Genomic DNA, 22068 nt, shown 5'->3' with positions numbered 1-22068 from the left:
TCAGAAGTAAGAACCTACCACCGTTTAGTTACGTACAGGGTAAGACGAGAGAGGATAGGTAGAAACTATAGGAAAACGATTCGACTGCAGTACTAAAGGAAGGCAGATTAAAAGGTTCTTTTCGACGGTAGCTGATCGTATGAAATAAGAATTCAAGCTAAATTATAAAGACACAAATGTACTGCCAGGTCATGGGAAAAATGTCAATGCAAAAAACCAACTGGACAAACATGGGATCACATACTAAACAATTGGTCGATATTCGAGAATCACCATTTGAGCACACGTCATAACTTCAGGGGAAACTGGCCACCATCATTGGACCGTCACATGAATAAATGCAAAATATACTCTTGTAAGTTTCTCGACTCCATCAACTTTAACTTAACATGACACATAGTGATATAGTGATACATAAAAACCAATAATGGTATTTAACTGAATGTACACATAATAATGTTTTGTATTTAGCAGTATGTAGTAATTTATTGGAGCATAAAATAAAGGAAAATTTAAAAATCAACATAGACAAGTAGTACAACAATGAACAAGCTAATTCATTCTTGCCATGATATGGATAAACTGTATACGTATAACCTAGTTGACTATCTCCGATATTGATGTGATTTGACTTGGATGTGGCCAGATATTGAAATAAGCTGGTAATTCTGTTATATTTGTGATGATTATGTAGATAATAATATGAGCGACCTCATGTAATTTAATATCGATTGATGGAATATCGGAAATGACGAACTCTGTACTGTGTCTGTACTCGCTGTAGTGCATATTTAATATTTACATTAAATCGTTGTCAGTATTATATTTACAATATAGTCAAATGAATACTATATCGTTTACCACTTATCTACATACTTGTTACCATTTTTGAGTCTCTCCCGAAAAATGGGAATAGCTGAAGAGGAGGCAGGCTGTTTGGAATATATTCCGTCAAATATATTCTTGTTTTAGTTGTCCCAGTTACATCTTCCATATTCATTTAAAAAAAATACATACATAAAAAACATTCAGAGACTTTTCAATACCTATTTACATGTTCCAGTAAAACCACGAACATGACTAAACTGATCGGGCAGATTTCATTATCAACGGCAGTTTGACAAACCCACAACAGATGACACGTTAATACTGAAACGTGACAGAATGGAGCAAATGAACGAAGCTATAGAATAGCGATAAGAGAACGACTTGAATGGTTGTTCGACCATCAATTTACAGAACGATTTGTATAGACAATAATTATTTTACTAACAGTAATAAAATAATAACTATAGAATTATTTCTAAACATAAACATTCTGAAAGACACATTAAAAGTATGTCTCGACTGTAAATCGTTCTTTAATCGGATTTGGCCTCGTTTTCAAAACGAGCTGAAGGATAATCATCTCAGCAGGCCTCCGCCCTGATTATGGCGAATTAAACTTCACAACCACCATGCATTTTTATTTTTATAAACCTATTTTCACAAACGAAACAACTTTTGGGATTTTTCAACTAACTCTTCCTGCACTGAGGCAAGGAAAAGGCAGGTTTGCATAAAAAATCATGTCATGTGAATATGTTGGATTTGAATATTTGATTTACATGATGACCATGGTCAGTTGATCAGTTCAACAAGAACACACATTTGGAACCAGTAAACCTTTCGACATCAGCATCAATACAAATTCTCACATTTTAAGTCAAACCACCTTCAAAAATTAATAAACTATAAGTCAAACTTCTTCTATTCATACCTTAGAATTACTAATTATTACTATTAATTATTAGTTAGGGATTGAATAATCTATAACAATATTGGCACAAAGGAAGGTACCGATATTAATTGAAAACAATGGCTTCTGATACTGTAGTTAAACGGTCGTTTAAACTAAGAGAACCTAAATGCGTAACTATGAACGAATAGATGACGGTAATATCATTGGGATAGTTATTAAAAACATCAAACACGTAATTTTGATTAAAAATAATGTACATCATTGTGGTGTTTTTATAGTTTCATCGTTGACCCGATAATAATGGTTTCAAAGTACCTCTCAAAAAAAATCAGCTGCTGTTCTTTTCTTCGAAAGATACCTCAGATAACGCCAACTATAACAATAAATAACTCAACTTAGTTTACTGCCTACGAGTTACATTTATTAAAAATTATAATTATAAGCAACACCTGGTTAGAATTAAATAATCCTGCTACTCTTCATCTTATTTGCACTGTTAGGTGCAATGCTTGGGGTGATGATCTCCCTGTATCGGACTCTCATATGTTCTAAATTGCATTATAGATGTAGTGCATAAAAAGTATAATTTATTTAAATAAAAATAATATTCCTGCATAAATATATCAGCTAGAATTCTACAAAATCAATCCACACTCTCCAAGTGGATTTTTTTTTTTTTTTTCTGATGGATCCGAAAACAGCTTGAACCACTTTCTGTAGATATTGCCCATATATGACATGATTTGATCAGAGTATTTTTCTTTTTACCTTTGACTACTGTATATCTAGCAGTTAAAAGTTTGGAAATCTCCTTAATTACCATTTGCCTAGAAATACTTTAATTGGTTGAATGGAAAAAAATGCATACATGCATCTGCATAGATTTCATTATTTTTTATTTTTTAAATAAGAATTAGTGGGTTATTTCTTATAAATTGCTAAATCGTTCTGTTAATTTCACTGAGTCAATCTTCAAGAAAATTTGAGACTGTAAAAGGCTTAAATATGTCAATCTGTACACATATTTAAGATTGACTTTTAAGTTTTGCCCTGATGATGTCCTTAAAATAGGTCAAAAGTTGTCAGTACCAACTGAATTTGTTTTCTTATTCAAGACCATTCAGAGTGTTCGACAAAGAAAAAGTGGTCGATATTTCTATTACTGAAAACAGAAACATGTTTTTTTATGCGCAATGGTAGAGGAGGTCAGACTTTTATGCGTAAACGTCACTTGTTGGCTTTTTTCATTCAACCTGATCCGCCAGTTTTCCGCACCAGTCCGCAGCAAAGTTTATAAGTAGTTGGATTATTTCTGCAGCTAGGATAGAATTGGAGTGTTGTCTGCATAGGTCATGAGTTGTGTGTTTGGATGTGTAAGTATGTGTGCATTGTAGTTTGTGTAGAGCATTGGGCCTCGAATACTTCTTTGTGGAACACCAACTTTGCTTGGCCTAATGGATGAAAAATCGGTGCCAATTCTCATGCTATACTTTCGATTTGAGTGTAAGGACTTGAGGATGAGATAGTAGGTGTTTAGGCACGTCTTTTTAGTATTTAAATGATGTATCTTGGGAGCGGTAAGGAAACAGTAGCAAGAGAGGCAAATTATTACCCTAAAATAAAATGTAATGAAAAAGAAGCAAAGTGTGGTTAATTTTTTTTCAACCCTAAATATTTATTATTTGAAAAAACTTCTGAACTATTGTTGGTCCTCCGGGCCGGATAATCATGTAGGCTACAGTACTGATTTTAGAAGTTTTTATAAACAATAAATATTTAGTGTTGAAAAGAGAATTCACAACACTTTGCTTCTTTTGAGTTACACAAGCTTGCATAGACTGTTTGCAGAAATAATTTTGTGTGCTGAGTACATGTACATTAAAGTGTGAATAGCCAGATTAAAGCTGAGTTCCATCCCCATTGTGAATTATACTCAAATAATGTAAGTAATGTAAAGTTAGGTTAACTAGTACAATAAATGTTAGTTCTGGCAGATATAAGATTTCATTTTAATATTATTAAAATAATTATATTTGTTAAATTTCCTCTTTTCTGCTTCTTTATTAAAAATTACTTTTCCCACTTTCTTAAGATTATTGATTCGATCAATTATATTTTAATGCATTATTTAACTTAGAATCCTACTTAACCCTTACAAAGTTTAACTTTGGTTCACTGTTACCGTATTAACAGCGAAGAACCCAATTGTTATAGTCATATCAAATTTGTAGTATGCAGTTTTTTTTTTATTGCAATAAGGAAAACAGATAAAATAAATGTTACATTTCAATAGCATGTACTCTTAAACAGCAATCATCCAGTGATGAAATCCATTAGTCCATGACAGAATTTTGCAGGGGGATTAGGATAGGTAGTTTAGAATGGAACATTTTGTAGCGGTATTGGGCCGCATTGAGGCAAGTGGAATATTTAGGTCAGTATGAACGGTATGGTTGGAAACATAGAAAGGAGCACGGACAATTGTTCTGAAGATTTTGGATTGAATGGATTGGATTCAGTTGAGGTTAGAATGCTTTGCAGTGTTGTTTCGAGTCCATATGCCTAAATAGGGGCCAGCAGTGCAATGTATAGCCTTTTGTTTGTCTCTGTAAGTTTAAAAAACTGTCAAGTAGTAATTTTAGCATGGTAAATTGTTATTTACTGTCAGTTCGTCTGAGTCGCATATGAGAGATCCATGTCTGTCGTTGTCCAGGTTAAGTCCGAGTCATTGTACATGGATAGCTACATGGATATGGCATGACTGATATATATAGTGGTGGGAGTGTTTTCTTATTTAATGTAAATAGGTACTAAATGTGTGGATTGATTTTGATTCTCCTCTGACAGAGCGGGGGTTTAAGAATTTGAAAGTGATTTTGGAGATTATGGAATGATGTGACAAGATTTCTGTATCATCAGCAAATGTAAAGGTGACCGTTTGGATGTGTGGATAGGTCGGTAGAATGAATAAAGCAGTGAAGTGAAGACGCTGCCCTGCGGGACACCTGCTGGAATAGGAAATATATAGCCAAATCTCATTTGCCACACCTCCGAGCCTCACCCATCCTACCTCCGCTAGCCAAGCCAGCAGACTTCGTTCATAAAGGGGCCTTTCGAGATATTGGGTGTAACATCTTTTAATACAACATTGCAGTTTCGACATAAAAACTTAAGCAAACTTTTTTTCAGCATTATACACTTTAGTTTGGAAGCAGAAAGGCCAGCACAATTAGAATGCGTGTAACCATTATACCCATCACAAATAAATATGTTTTCACTTTCAGATCTGATGCCAGTATATTGATTTTGCAACTTAAACAATCACGGTCACTACCCATGAATTTAATTTAACAATAATTTCCTCCTATTGAAAGAAAGGACTAATCAAATAAAAGAAGTGTTAACATATGGAACTTTCTTTTGGGCCAAAACCCACATTTAGAGATGTAGAGGCGCATGTAAGGAAAGGTTACTCGATGTGTCCCACCTGATTGAAGGATGCAATTCCTTGGCTCCATACAGAACGCAGGAATGACACTCAATTTGAGAATTATGCTTGACCACGGGAAAAAGTATTTGGGCCCCTTGTCCTGTTAATTGCAAGAAACAGATTTGTTCTATTGTATAATAATAATGGTTATATGGTATATTGGTATACCTAGCTTTTATTAGCGTAAATATGTGATGTGAGAGGGTTGATGGCGGAAGAGTAAATACCACATCACTCCTCAGTTAGGTTAATTGTATAATGTGTGTAAAAGGTAATGGTGAAATATCGAGTACTCCACCACCCTAATTGAAAAAATAGTATGTAATAGGAGTAAATATATTTAGAAATGAATGTAAGTACAAATGGGTTTGGAACTGCATGCGTTGGGTGCTAAATTGACCTACCTGACTTAACCTGAACTAACCCGAAATTGAATTGACCTGGATATTGACAGCACCCCCTCCAGAGCCCAACTCGGTGTCTGGATGTATAAAATGAATTCTGCCCGTGGACTGCCAACACCTGGAGTGGGTGATTCTTGAGTCTGCCAGCAATTTACTGTAAACAACAAAAGCTGGAATTGCTGGTGAACTATGAGAAGCAACTAGGCTCAACTCAGCACATGTTTGTATGTACGTACATGAGTGGATTTGAGCCTATATAAATTCCAAGTCTAAATCCTTGTCATTTGAATCTTTAAAATTGATGCCTGCAAAGTGAAGGAATTTTGCTATAGTTGCACATGTTTTTTCACATGTTGTAATAAGTTTATTATTCAGATCAAGGAATTTATCCTACGAATTATTATATGCTTTTATATCCATTTTCCATTTTCTATCCACTGAGAACCATAATTCTTACAATACTTTTCATTTCTTGCAGATAAATAGTTTATTATTTAAAAACAAATGTCCTTTTCTGTTAAATTTTTATTAGATTCCAGACACTGTCCATAAAAAAAATTCACATTTGAAATGATGAAACAATAAAAGAATTATAATTTGGCTCTGGAAAAACGTTTGTCCTTACTGAGTTTTGAACACTGGATCAAGGTAAGGTCTTAAAGAAGAAAGCAAATTTAGTTCCTACTGCCAAGCTTTCGGCCTATTTTAAGGTTATTATTAGGTCAAAATAACCTTAAATGTGACTACAGATGATATATTTAAATTTGTACAGGCGATTTCAAATTTCCCTGAAGACTGACTCAGTCCCCCAAGATCGCCTGTAAAAATTTAAATATGTCAATCTCTAACATATTTAAGATTGTTTTGCCTGATGATAACCGTAAAATAGGTCGAAGCTTGGCAGTAAAGTGGTCGATACTTCTAATACTGAAAACTTTCTGAGTTTTTTAGGTCACCTTAAATTCAATTAGCATCCAGTTTACCATGCTCTGTCAGCCAGCCAACTTTCTATAGTGTTATGTTGGTATGAGCTATTTCAGAAACTAAATTAAGATCTTCGACCTTGTTTCTTGTATTCCTCCAATTCTTCATCAATTCATATATTTGAACCCACCATACTTTTTCAAAACCACCAACACCTCATGGGTTGATGTGTCATCTGTTGTTGCGAACCCTCGTAAAAAAAAAAAAGATTATTAATCAGTAACATAATTAATTTGTCTAACAAAAAATTACTAAAAAAAGTAGATGAATAAGTTTCCTTTGGACCACCTCCAGTCTCATAATATGGGAGGCTACGTAAGGCAACACCATATTCAAAGATTGGCTTCACCACCGCTTTGTACAGTGTTGAAAGTTTTTAGTGTTAGTCTTTATACAACCAAGAATCAGAATCTTGTTTACCTTATCCACCACAAGATATATTATCAAAGTTAAGTTTTGAATTAAAAACAAGTTCTTTCATTGTATCACACTGGTTCAATGGAGTATGAGAAATATAATAATTATGTTTGGTTCGAGGTACGACGAGATACTGGTACGAGATAATGACATGATTATTCAATACCATTTGATTTTTATTGCACCAGGTTTCCAATAGTAATAGGGATTTCTGAAATAATGTAGCATCCTGTATAGTGGTAGAATTTTGTAGATTTTCAGATTGTCACCAAATAGGGAAAACTGTAATCCTTCAAAACAGGCAAATATCTCTTAGTCTTTTAATTCAGTTGGAGAGAATAAATAATGCAAATGTATATGTTTTCTAATTGCTTTTCTGATTTGTAATTTAGTATAGAATTGAGATTCCAATTGTCATGTCATGAGTAGACATACTTTTCTCAAGTTGATTTGATAAAAGGACAAAAAATGAGACATCCTTTTCTCTGGGGCAAACACCATCTGGTAAGAATTTATACTTTTGTCAGTTTAAATACAGTGCTGGGCATCGGTCACTGGATAAACATAATTGACTGAACATCTCAATAATTCATAAATTTATGTATCATAATCATAATTGACTGTATTAATTATTTATACTTTTTATCTAAGGTCTTGGTTGAGATGAAAAAGCTAATGTCACGAGCGGGATCCCGCTTAGATAAAGAAACAAAACCTTAGATAGTATAATTAAGTTAAAAAATCTAAATTAATTTAAAATGTTTACCTCATTTGACATATTATTCTGAACCGCCCAAATTACTAATGTTTCGGAAGTGAGAATTCAAATGGGAAGACTTAACGAGTTATTTTCAAATTTTATAATTAAATCTGAATATGCTTTTGTAATGTAGCCACACTTTGTGTTTTCCAGATATGATGGGCACCATCACCATAATTGTGATTTTTTTAGTATTTGTGCTCAAAGTGGAATATCTTTGTTTTCCACAAGTAGACCAGAATTGTACGACGTTTCTGGATAGATTCATCACAGATAAGAGTAGCTTTACCCGCAGCTTTAGCATTTGGTCAAAAATAGAGATAGAAGTAGGAAATTTGCGAATGTTTGAACATAGTCATACTCAGTACACAATATTTTAGTAAAGTATTTTGAAACCTTGGCTGTCCCTTCAACTTTTTTGTTTAAAATCTAGTAGAATATTTATTTAGAAATCGTGAGATGCGGTCTGGTGTGATGTAGGTTTCAGAAAAACATTTTCTTTATCGTGCCAACGTTTCGATCTTTATTGAGATCATCTTCAGGGCCTGGGATTTACAAACATTGTTTACATATTACAATTACATTTTGAATGTGGAAAAGTGAATTTATACAATGCAAAATATATTTTATATATTCAATCAAAGTATTTCTCTATTCCCTAATAGAATATTGAATTTATATATTCTCTATCTAGTAGAATATTCACAAAACAAAAATGTATCCTCTTGCTCCTCAGCTATAACTTTTGTAAAGTCTGTCTCAGCAAATTGATCCAGTTTTGATATAACCATGTAACGCTATTTGATGCCTTTGATAACATAAAATATAGACGATACGAGCGATTTTCCCTTCAACCATTATACCACCTAAAGCTATTCTATAAGCATCTTCACGATATAAAAAGAATGTGAATTTTGCAGATGTTCGTTTTAGCACCTCTAGACCCCTAAATATAAATTTTAATTAGAATTTAAATATAATGATTTTTTTTTAGCCATAATTTTTTTCAATTTTTGAGAAGTTAATAGCTGATGGATATCCAAGCCATACATGCTTTTATATATATTCTTTTTTTTTTACTATGTAAATTTGTATTCGGAAATAAAGCATCTTATTATTACTATAAATATTAGTTTTTTTTGTGATAGTAAATAAAATTATTATTATGATCATGCCTCCTAATACTTTAAAATACTTATACTTACACCATGTTTTGGTGATTAAAGGTTTTACTTCAATCCTTTATACAAAGAGAAGTTGGGTATCTAAAAATAAGTGAATTATACAGAAAATTTTAACTCTTTATTGCTTATTACAAAATTATTGAATTTACAATGATATAAATAACAACATACTGTATACAATAAAACTTAGGTATTACTTTTTCCTATGATTTGGCACAGATCTAATTGTAAATTTTCATCGAACTTTAGGAAACTTGGAAGTAAAGCGTATTTCCAAAATAAAATTACAAGCCTGATTGAATGAAATAAATTACTTTAACAAAAATAAAATCAAGTTTTATTAATTCCACTTATTGGTTATTAATAATTCTCTTATATATATTAAAATTATATACATCAAGCCTTATCTTGTATTATTGCATTTCTTCCCTGTATTTACAATTAGGCTATCAACAACTAATTAAATCGAGACTAATTTTGTGCCGCCCATTTTACTCCTCAGCCAACTTTGCTCATAAAGCATTTGTCGCTATGTGAAATAGTTTACATATATTACCAGAATTGCTTTATTGTCTGCTTGTTGATTGATTATAACTCAAGCTTGGTTAATGCTTTGAGTAGAATTTTTCGAATATGTTATTCTAAACAGCAGTACAAAATATTTTTGATAGAAAAAAGCCAAAATCGCTCATTTCTTTTTTTATTCTAATAAGATGAAATTTTAAACAACACAAAATTGTTTATGTTTTGATTTATTTTTTTTTTATCAATTGTTTTTTGTCCGAACCTTGAGAATGAAATCAAAATCAGACAAAAAAAAAGAAAATTTTATTAAAATAATTTATAGAAACAAGTTGATTTTGACAACTTGTTCTGTTTACTGTGAAAAGTATATTCAAACAATGACAATAAAATGAAAAGGACATACAAATAATAAAATAAAAAACTGGTAACTATATAAAATATAAATTATTTATTTACAAAAGTACAAAAAGAATCAACAATCATTTAATCAACAAAATAATACTTTTTTAATTATTAAATATACTATTAAAACTAAAAACAAATAAATAAAAGTTTTTGACAGCTAATGACAAAAATACTAATGAAATTATCTAAGGAAAGGACTCATTGGACGGATTTTTCAGTCGGGTGAAAGCCACCTTAGGAAACATTAACCTTCGTGTGCTTAAAACATTAAAGGAAATATTACTGGTAGACAGTAGACTCCATTGTGAGAGTACTTGTAAGAGGATGTCTCGCTTCTTCGCTAGGAGTCGAAGGGTAACTGAGTTGAGCTTCGATGTTGTAAGGTGATGTTGCAGTCTTTTTATACATAGGGTTGTCAAAGTTCATGATCTTAATGTTTCCGTTAAGGTAAAGCTTATAAAGGACTAGTGAGAAGAACGCGATGAAAAGGATGAGAAGAGATACACCTGAAGCAACAATGATAGTCAAAATGGCGTAGTCCATCTCCCTCGTTGTCTCCATATTTGGTTCAAAATCGATGACTATGGTGTCCGAAGGAGATTTTGGAGTGATGGTAGTGACCGGTGTAGCTTCAGAAGTAGACGGCATAATCAGTCCACAGAGTTTCTTGTTTGGAAGAAGTTGCAGCCCATCGGGACAAGCACAGCTCACAGATTCTCCCAGGGCTGATCTGGGTTTTGGAAAGCATAAATGTGAGCACTGAGAATCGGCACAGCGGTTCTCATGCCGAGGCTGGCGGTAGGGATGAATTATATGCACTGTGATCGGATCGTGTAATGCCTTGTTGGGCATCACATTGGTCATATTCCCACCGTCAAATTTGTCCGCTTTGTAAATCGACAAAGTCTCCCAGTCGGTCCAATAAATCCAGTCCTCAAAAATGGTAAGTGAATAAAGATGGTGAAGATACTCAGGTGATTGTTTCACTTCTTTACGTGCAGATCCATCGTATCTGACAGATTCGATTACGTTCAATTTAGCATCGCCCCAATACAATCTTTTTGTACGTAGATCTAAAGAGATACCGTTGGGCCATTTTATATCCTTGACGACTAGTGCCTTCCTTTGTGTACCGTCCATATCCGCCCTCTCTATTTTGGCGTTCATACCCCAGTCACTCCAAAAGATGTAGCCTTCCATAGGGTCTACCGCCAGGGCTCTAGGTTGATCCAGCCCATCATTAATTAAAGTTTTTCTCATGGTCCCGTCAAAATTGGCCACTTCGACAGAAAGCTTGCCTGTATCTGTCCAATAGATATGATCGTAAATCCAATCCACGGCTAGATTATCAGAAGAATTTATGTTCTTCACAATCATAAAACGGATCTTCCCGTCGTTCATATGGGAACGGAATAAATGCTGTTTACCTTTGATATGATCAGTGTAGAATAAATAACCCGTTTTATAGTCGTAATCCATCCCTCTGGCACGTTCGGTATCTCCTATGACAACTTTGGTGTCCGATCCGTCCAGGTTCGTTGTAAGTATGCCAGTATTTCTCGAGAAGATGATTTTAGCACCCGGTACAGTCGCTTCGCACCGCCTCCTGTCAACTCGTGACACGGCATATCCTTCATCGCAGGAGCACGAGTAGGTGCCCTCTTCGTTGTGGCATTTGTGCGAGCAGGTGCCGTACACTTCGCACTCGTTAATGTCAACACACGCAGACTCGTTGTAAAGCCGAAATCCGTCGTAACACTGACAGGCGCGGCCGATGGCCAAGTCGACACATTTGTGCTGGCAGCCGCCGTTTTTGTGCAGACATTCGTTCACGTGGCATTTGTCAACCGGCTCGTCTTCGCCGTTCTGACAGTCTTTGAACCCATCGCATTGCTTCGACTTGTGGACACAGCGTCCATCGCATTCCATTTCCTCCTCGCCGCACCGTCCCACGGAATTGTGGCAACTCTCTTCGTCCGAACCGTCGGGGCAGTCTTTCTTACCGTCGCACAGGGAACCGGGCGAAACGCAAATCGAGGGGTGGCCGCGACACTGGAACCGGCCCTTCGAGCACGTGCTGTTTCTGCACATCTCGAAGCTCTCGTCGTCAGCGTCGGGGCAGTCGATGTTCGCGTCGCAAACCCAAGCTTTGTGAATGCAAGTAGTCTTGTCCGCGCAAAGAAACTCGTTCTCTTGGCACACATCGCAACCCTCTTCGTCCGATCTGTCTATACAGTCGTTATCCCCGTCACATTTGAACGTGAGAGGCCAGCATTTGTCACCGCACAGAAAGTCCTTCGTCAGGTCGCACGGTACCACAGAGCATTCCTTCTCGTCCGAGCCGTCCCCGCAATCGTCGTCGCCGTCGCAAATCCAATTTTTCTGTATGCAGGCCCCGTTACGGCACTTATGTTCGTCGATCGAGCATTTGCTGCAGTTTCTCTCGTCCGAGCCGTCGCTGCACTGGTCGGAGCCGTCGCACACCCACGTCCACGGGATGCAGCCACCGTTCCCGCATTCGAACTGTCTTTCTTCGCACCCTTTGGGCTTGCAGTGGCTGGGTCTCTCGTCCCAGCCGTCCAAGCAGTCCCGTTCGCCGTCGCACATCATGCTTTCCGGCAAACAGACCTTCCAGTCGCACCGAAACTCGCCGACCGGGCATTTCTCCGGCGGTTCCAAACATTCGGGGTCCGTCTCGTCGGAATTGTCACCGCAGTCGTTATCCCCGTCGCATTTCCATACCATCTGCACTTTCATCCCGTTCTTGCACTCGAATTGTTTCAGGGCGTCCCCGCCCTCGGATTTCGCCGTCGCCACCAGTAAGCAAAGGAGCGCCGTTGAACACAGCAGGAGACGACCCATGCCTCACGGAGCTGCCGATTGAACTGACTCGGCCGAGTGGGGAGCGCCGCCTGTTTAGACCGAGCCCTCCCCGTCTCTCGGCTCCCATTGGCCGAGAGGCATCACGTGTTGGCCCCCGACGTCAACGGCGTCCGCATCACCTGATATTACTAAGCCGTGACGTACCGGCCACTAGCATTCCGATCCGCCTCCGCCGCCACCGCCGCCGCCGCCGCCGCCGCCTCCGCTTTCACCGAACCCCGTCTTCACCACACATCAAAATATTGACAAACACATAAATATTTGCACACAGTTTCCTTACGCAAATATTTTACTCGATTGCATTTCTTTTACCACACTAAAATTATCTTAATATTGATAAATCGTTTTAATCAACAGCTATTCACTAATCACATCACCATCACTATTAAATAAAGTGATAATTAAATCAAATCCTATTTTTATCTTCCGTAGTATGTTTTGTTGTTAAACAATTGGAAAGGATAGTCCTGAAATGAAATTCTTTGTTTAATGTTTGTGTTGTTGACTATTCGACATACTTGTTCTCTATTTTGTTTTTCGTTGCGTTCACCGACGGACGCCCCAAACCATCCTTTGCCTCAATACAGCATTATCCACATTTCTTCAAAACCCTCACAAAATGTCTAGAAATAAGAAACAACCAATCCTTAAAAATAAAAAAGTTAAAGAAGGACAAAAAAAAACACACGAAGTAATTGATGTTTTTCTGCCCGGCACTTTGCTTTTGTGTACGTGTAAATACCACTGTACCACTTACTTTATATTTCTCTCTCTGTCTCTCTCTCATTCCCTATTCCTATCCTTGGACCCCTCTCTCTTTATACTTTCTTTCTTACATATTTAAAGTCTTTATTTCTTAGTCTTTCTCTCGCCCCCTCTTTTTCCCTAACTCTCTTTCTTACATATTTTATGTCTTTATTTTTCTTTACTCTCTCTCTCTCTTTCTCCCTCTGTTTTTCCCACATATGTTTTGTCTTTATTTCTCCCTCACCCTCTCTCTTTCTTACATATGTTATGTCTTTATTTCTCTCTCTCTCTCTCTCTCTCTCTCTCTCTCTCTCTCTCTCTCTCTCTCTCTNGTCACTCAAGGCTGTTTTATTTTTATTCGTTTTGTTTGCTTGTGTTTCATATCTTAGAAGCTTTTTTGTTTTATATGTGAATGAAGGTGTTGTTTTAGCATTCTCTCTCTCTCTCTCTCTCTCTCACACACACACAAACACACACACACTCTCTCTCTCTCTCTCTCTCTCTCTCTCTCACTCTCTCTTTTTCTCATTCACTTTTTAAATTTATTTTGTTCACTTTTTCTTCACGTAAAATGGTAGAAAGACACGCATGGAATACACTATCAGTACAATACTCTATGAGCCATTGATTTGTCATTTGAATCTTTTAGGACTAAAGATTTTTAAAGATTAGAGACGCACGACATAAATAAATCAAATGCAACATAACATTTTTATGTAACATTTGTCACGCCTCTTTCAATATTCAATTAACGGCCACAAAAAATTTAATTAATTTAAAACATATATGGATTGACAAATGTATTTACTTTTTGCCTTTGTTCGTTTCAAATCCTATTAATTATTCCTTTTCGTTTATTGACTTATTGACTTTAATGATTAGCCCAATTATTAAATTGCAAATTTGTTCGGTGAGTGTTTACTTTATTTATATTTTGTCTTTTACATGAATTCGGTACTATTTGGCACTTGACTGTTTATTTAAAAACTTAATTACGCGGAAATAACAATTAAGACCTAAAGTGTTGATGAAAAATCGCTATTTCGTTGTATCGAATTGGGTCATTCTTGTGTGTCGTGTTGAGAGTGACATAATATCTACACGGAAAACAAACACTCTGAGCCCTGAAGATGATCTCAATAAAGATCGAAACATTGGCACGATAAAGAAAACGTTTTTCTAAAACCTACGTCACACCAGACCGCATCTCACGATCTCCGATTAATCACTGACTAACCGTCACTAAACACCACACAATAATAATACTAATTTGTTGAAGTAGTCAGGAGTGTTCAGGAATGCAGTAATAAAATATTTTAGAAAACCGGCATTTTCATTTTTGTGCCGACGTTTCAACCATTATTCGCTTATCTTCAGGGCTTGGGCAAATTACAAAACATGAGTAATAATAATGAATGGAAAACTGCTATGGCGTGATGTAAAGCCGTCCTTCACATCCTCTCCTTGAAATTCATGAAATGAATCATAATTGTTTACTTTTGAGAGTTCCACGCTCGCTGGGGAAATAATATCATTATGTACTTGTTAGAAAATGGTTTAAATTTTTTTTTCATGAGATGAAATGGAAACACTGCGTAGCTTCAGTTTGCGTCGCGCCCCTTCCATCCTCCGAGAGCCAGTGAATCGATACAAAATCACCCCCTTGAAAGAGGGTAAGCACAAAAGGGTGCGATAGCGGAATTGTTGAGGATATCGTTGTGACGGCTGAAAGGACGCTCTTGCCCTTAACATTTCTCCTCATTCCGGCCCAGTTTCTGAACAGCTAGCGTTGTATCTGAAGAAAAAAAAAACTGAGGAAAAATAAAAACAATTTAATATTGCAACCTTTGACTTTAACAATTTCTGTATTTTGGAAAGTTATTTGGCAAATATTATTTGTATTACGAAACTCTTTGCTTAACATATTAGGCGACGATTTTAAATACATGACGTCGTACAAGTTTTCGGTTAAGATTGTGATATGCTGTCCTTAATTCTAGGCAATGCTAGATAGGTCATATCATAAAAGAAAAGAGTAGCACTGGAAATCAAATGCAGAAAAATATGTTGGAAGACATTCTGACTCTACACCTGTGGCATCAAGTTATGTGGCAGTCCGAGGCTAAGTAATTTGCAGGAAATTCCAAACTGTCAGAACAACACTATAGATGCTCCTTGCTATTGCCTTTAACCTTAGGCATCATTGGAAAGCCCTTATAACATAAAAGAAAATGTGTAGAAAGGCATTCTAACTCTACACCTATAGCATCTCGTTATGGGGACTGTCTCAGTCTAAATCCCATGAATGTCAATTTGGAGACAATTCAAAACTGGCTGGCAAAGCAGTAACATCTTTACCTTAATACCGATATTTTTGAGCAAGCTAGAACCAAATTTGGGTACGTCAAAAATAAACGACTCAATCAACTTATCAAAGTTGAGAAGATTCAGCACCTTGAAAATGGAGGTTTCCTGTCGGTCGAAGTGCTTAGTGGTTCAGAAGCGCACAACCCTATTGTATATTTGTGTTTTAACAGTAGTTGGTGATTGACAACCTGAATTACAACAAGAGATGATAGTATTTTAGCATGTCGATTTACCACACATAAAATATCTGTAAAAACAGATCGAAACACTCAGCTGCAGATTTAAAAAAGAAAAGAAAAAAAGATCAAAATGAGATGACCTTAGCTGCTTGTCGCCTCAACACGACACACAAGAATGACACTTTTACCAAAACAATCACTTTGAGCCCTGATGATGATCTCAATGAAGATCGAAACGTTGGCACGATAAAGAAAACGTTTTTCTAAGACCTACGCCACCAAGAACGCATCTCACGATCTCCAAATAATCATACGGATTTACTGTACAGATAGAAACAGAATGCAACTGGACTGAGACATTCAAATTGCTGCAGGTTAAAAAAAAAACACACGTGAAAGTCAGGAAGAAGTAACAACGCACGGAGGACTGGCATGACCATAGCGCTTCAGAACCTTAATTTTTCACGTTATGTAAGCAGCTTTGTTTGAACCTATGGCATCTAATATGGGGCTACTCTAAACAGTAATTTGCACATAATTCGAAAGTGTACGTGCTGTTTTTGTCTGTCATTTGTGTTTCGGTTTCCCGCCATTTTCAGTAGTTGGGGAGATCAAAACAGCTAGCAAACATATCAAGCTTTTCGGGTTTAACATCTTGTACACATTCCACATGTCTAAAGTACAAAGACTGCATTATAAAACTCTAAGAAGAACGTTTCAACTAGATAGTAAAACGGTATGAAAGAGACTCCTTTTGAGACTTTTTCATACATGATGATACAGTGATTGATAAAGTGTGAATGAAGCGCCTTCGGCGTAGGAAAAAAACCTTAACAAGATGTCCATTATCCGGATGTTCCGGCCAATTGGTCACGATTAGGCTCCACGTTTTTGTCCTGTTGAAAATAATTTTCTTACCCTTGAACGACCTGCGAAGACCGACGACAAACTAGCTCAATTGCAAAATAATTGGTCGGTCTGTTGTAACAATTTTATTAAATGGATAATAAAAAACAAAAGGAATAAGTTAATGTGTTGCAAGTCTCTTTTTTTTAGTAGATCACCTTTTTGATTAAGGGTAATTACAAATTTGACGGTAGATCAATAAGAATTTAAGTTTTCCCAATCTGAAAAATAAACATTAACTGGGCTAAAAATGTTGGATATTTTAACAAATTTTAATGTGCATTGATGTTATCAACGTCTTTATTAAGTATGTGTAATTTAGTGAATCATACTGTTAATGCTTCATCTTCATGATCACCAAGATTCTAGACGTTTTACTTCTACAGTTTATTCATTAATTCTTTATACAATAATTTAACAAAATAATTTCTGTATTATTTTAAATAACTTGTTCGATTGACCTTGTTTCGTGTTCCAAATTAAAATATAAAAGAAAGGTTTAAGCGAAAAATAGATTTCAATATCTACAGATTTGTTTGGCTAATTCCAATTATCATTTCTTTCGAATCGTTATGCTTTTAATTACAAAACTTATCAGCTCGCTGCTGATTGTTGCTCGGCATTCCAGAACGGTACGAGAAAAACAAGGCCGAAATTAAATCGCAAATTGATGTATTGGAGCTGCATTAGCAATCTAGATGAATCGTGGGAAATTGGAGTATAATGCGAAACGACAAATCCCCTGTTTCGGAAATTCTAAAATGATAATTCAATGCTACAATGCAAATCTCGACTAGTTAAATTCAACTTCATAGCACCGAAAAAATGCTGATAGTCAAATGAGCGTAATATATCAGAAATACCTTCGCAAAAAGTAACTCGATCTAAGATGAACCATAAAGAGAGGAAATCCAAAATCCATAAATTATACTAATAAAGTATGATTATTCGGAGATCGTGAGATGCGATCTGGTGTGACGTTTTAGAAAAACATTTTCTTTATCGTGCCAACGTTTCGATCTTTATTGAGATCATCTTCAGGGCTCAAAGTGATTTTTTTCTGCGTAATTGTGTTGAGAGTATCCTCTCTTAAGTGTTTCATTGTATATAAGATCCAGGTGAGATTTCCTGAAGTTCTTTACTGTTTTCTCAGATGCCATTGACCGGTTAGTAGACCTACCACTCCTCTGAGTTTGGTCCTCTCCAATTACAGCAATGCTTTTGCCAGTCTTGGTGTTACATCATAAGTTTACTATACTTGCACCGCTTAAGTTTATCCACTTCTCCTTTTGTTTTGTTGGATCCATTCTGCGATGGAGGATTCTATATTTGTTTATGTTATCCCAAGTATAGGTTCGGGGCCTATGTATGGTCTTGCAGATCCTCCTCTGGCTAGATTATCTGCTTTCTCATTACCCAAAATTCCCCTATGCCCTGGCACCCAAGATATCATCAGGTTGTTGTGTTTCCCCAGGTTTTAGAGATTTTGGGTGAATTCACTGACTAATTTTGATGTGATTCTTTTACATGATAATGCTTTAATGGCTGTTTGGCTATCTGATCTTATGAGGATTTTTTGCCAGTGTAACCTCTTTTAAAATTTACCAGGGCACAAACATTGATGGAATGTATTTCTGCTTGAAAGACCGACGTGATGAGTTTGATTGCTCATGTTTTGGGCTTGAACAGAAAACGCCCGATCTGTATACCATATCATTGTATATGATTATATATATATAAATCCTTTATAGTCCGTTGAGACTTTGTAGGAAGTTGTAAAGAATGTTTTTGGGATCATATAGTCAGTTCACATTTCTAATAATGGGTGTATGATTTTGTTGATTATAGTTGAATGCCCGAATTGTTTAGCTCCTTTCCAATTTAATTGCTTCTGAGCCTAAGCGAGCTTTTCCTAGCCTCTAGTTAACCAGGAAAAAGATACAAATGCATATATTTCACAGCCCTAGTAATAAATATTTAAATGTAGTCTAGGTAGTTGAGAAAGTCAAGGAAAAAATATTTTTGAATATTTAACGGGACAATTTGTCAAAGTTATAGGAACTCTTCTATCTCCCTTTCCCCACCGTCAAACGGTATAATTCGTTTGGTTCGTACAACTAGACGTCCTTGATGTGTTATTAGATGACCGCAACTATTAATTATGGATTTCTTTCGTCAACACAATAATAAACAACTTCAATTAAAATATGAATAAATTTTAAAAAATTTGAACAACTTATTTCTTTTTTGATTGAAAATAGTTAAAGGATGTTGGGGAAATTGACAGTTGATCTGGAAACAAATCATCTGTAAAATTTCTGACCTACGCACCATAATCACGAGAGTAGGCCGCAAGGTTGCTGAATTGTGGTGGGTAGATAGAATTTTTGACTAACAGTATTGCTATTTCTGGCAGTTACATAAGTTCAAATATCCTTTTTAAAAAGTATAGTTCCTACTCAAAGTGAGTTGTTTTCAACGATTCGGATTTCGAGCTTTTAGCTTATCATCAGATTGTAGAACTCCTTCAATCTGATGATGAGCTAATAGTTCGACATCCGGATCGTCGCAAACAACTTACTGTGAGTAGGAACTATCTTTGTAAAAAGGTTATTTGGAAATCGTGAGATGCGGTCTGGTGTGACGTAGGTTTCAGAAAAACATGTTCCTTATCGTGCCAACGTTTCGATCTCTATTGAGATCATCTTCAGTTAAGTTTAACAAATACCTGTAGGATGTGGAAAAAAGTGAATTTATACAATGCAAAAAAATATTTTTTATATTCAATCCAAGTATTTTTACTCATCCCAAGTGTTTGTTTTCTGCGTAATTGTGCCATTCTTGCGTGTCCGTGTTGAGAGTGCCAGTGAGTAGAAAAAACACTTTGAGTGAGTAAAAATATTTTGATTGAATATAAAAAATATTTTGTTTCTGCATTGCATAAATTCACTCTTTTCCACATCCTACAGGTATTTGTTAAATTTAAACAATCCCAGGCCCTGAAGATGATCTCAATAAAGATCGAAACGTTGGCACGATAAAGAAAATATTTTTCTGAAACCTACATCACATCAGACCGTATTTCACGATTTCCAAATAATCATAGACTAACGGTCACTAATCACCACACATTTTTAAAAAGGATTGAACCACCATTCATCATTTCTATTAAGTTCAAATATTTAATACTAGATTTAATTAAGGTTTTTAGTTGAGATAAAAACCTTAATTAATTGTAATAAAATAATTGATCAAGCGGATCAGGAAATTAGTGAATTTAATTTTATAGTAGCTTTAAATGTTGACGATGAACATTACAGAATTTTTTTAATGTTATATACTGATAGGCAAAAAAGTGGCCACCCTTAATATTTTTAGTTATCGCTTAGACAATCCTCCGTTGATTATCTTACAATATTTGGTCCATTTCAAAGGACTAGAGGTAAATAAAACACAGATAAAATCTTCCACTTGTGTTTACAATTGGATTCTGTAAATAAATCTTTGAATAGTCGATGATGTAGTGTACGTTGTTGTTTAAGTAAAGCTTGTTTTTATCGTTCCGGTGGTTTTTTTTTCTTAAGCTGTACCATTTTCTTAACCCGACCGCATCTCACGATATCTGAATAACTATCGATTAACGGTCACTAATCTCTACACCATTTTTAAGTTTCAATTTTGTTTGAGTTTTAAATGATACGGATTAGGCTAGAATTATAGTATTGTTAGAAAATGGAAGAAGTCAAGAGTATGTGGCCGGGGGCTTAACATTTCCAACATTAGTTCTCTTTAGGTGGTCGCATCGCCAAAAAGGCTATGAGGTTTTTTTCGTTTGCATCTGGCATATGGCCTAATCAGTCGCTTGCTCATTACAAGATGGGAGCCGACGCGATTCTCCTTACGAAAGGATGGAATTCTTCTTGTAAAAGCATCATAATCCCTAAGGATCAGGACGAGTTTCTTCCCCACTTGTCCTTTTTATGTACATCAGCGTATATGTTTATTGATAATTTTAAAGCTATATGTGTAGGACATGTATATACCGTACCACTCCGAACTTATGTCCATTTACGTCAGCTTTGCCTTTTTGCTGGGAAGCTATTGTGGGACAAAATACTTTTCCCACTTCTCCATTTTCTGGTTGTCGCCAAGCTTCTCCAATTCCAAAAGAGGTGTCTCATTGCCGAGAAGACATTTGGATTTTACTATGAAAATTTTCACCAATGCTACATCAAGGATGTGTTGCATAATGCATCTTAATATTTATTGACATATGTTGCCGATGAAGCATGCACACTCCTTCGAGATTGTTCGCTTCTTAGCAGATCATTTGACAGCCATTCTCAAGCACTGTCATAAATTTGCGTATGCCAAGGCCGGGAAACTCATTTTAAAACATTTTCGATCACCGCTTCAACAACAAAATCCTGTTCGGTAGCAATTTTGGCGAGTATTTTTATCAATTGTGCACCTTGAGTGACAGTTTGATCAACATGGAGCTTCCAGTTGTACTGCTTGTCGAATTGAGTACCCAGAACCTTCAAGGTTTCAAGGCAATCTCTTCCGACGTATAGAAATATGTGTGGCATCTGTCTTCTTTTAAGTAACGTAAAGCAAATTGTAAAAATTGTTAAAATAATTTTTACGTCTTTTGACCATCTAAAAATCGCAGAGCGTATTTGGTTAGCCTTTCATTGCAGATCATTTTATCGCACGCGAAAGCTACGAGTTTAATCAATCCGGAACAGGGATTTCCATTATTAGGTTGAACATGATATTCATACATCCTGGTTTGCTAGAAAAACTATGAGGGCATCATCTGTGTATCTTAATAACCAATTTACTGTTGTTAACCTCAATATAATATATGCAGTTGGATTGCTCTAAAATGCTGCATCATAGATAATGACGGTATATGAAACAAACAGATAGATGGAGAGAGAGAGAGTGAGAGAGAGAGAGAGAGAGAGTGAGAGAGAGAGAGAGAGAGAGAAAGAGTGAGAGAGCACCACAATTCGATACAAAACTGGATAGATGAAAATTTTAGATGTTAAGGGATTAGTACAACCGACTCAT

At 35.9% G+C, this 22068-nt stretch overlaps 2 protein-coding genes across 2 annotated transcripts in view; one reads left to right on the top strand and one right to left on the bottom strand.

Annotated features, from left to right (window-relative positions):
• Positions 1-22068, top strand: part of LOC106669064 (GTPase-activating Rap/Ran-GAP domain-like protein 3) — a 423385-nt gene that overhangs the window by 127446 nt on the left and 273871 nt on the right. The window lies entirely within an intron of this gene.
• On the bottom strand, positions 10030-12812 carry LOC106669065 (very low-density lipoprotein receptor-like). The gene has a single exon (XM_014398323.2). It carries the CDS (start codon positions 12770-12772, stop codon positions 10190-10192), a length of 2583 nt encoding a protein of 860 aa, XP_014253809.1. The 5' UTR covers positions 12773-12812; the 3' UTR covers positions 10030-10189.

This window comes from Cimex lectularius, unplaced genomic scaffold, assembly GCF_000648675.2.
Source record: "Cimex lectularius strain Harlan isolate CLEC.00 unplaced genomic scaffold, Clec_2.1 scaffold53, whole genome shotgun sequence".
NCBI lineage: Eukaryota > Metazoa > Arthropoda > Insecta > Hemiptera > Cimicidae > Cimex > Cimex lectularius.
The sequence above is the reverse complement of the archived record's forward strand: the minus strand, read 5'-3'. Positions and strand labels throughout refer to the sequence as shown.

What these genes read in the sequence shown, in the direction of transcription:
- LOC106669065 (XM_014398323.2), bottom strand. Translation starts at nt 12,772, where the DNA reads ATGGGTCGTCTCCTGCTGTGTTCAACGGCGCTCCTTTGCTTACTGGTG.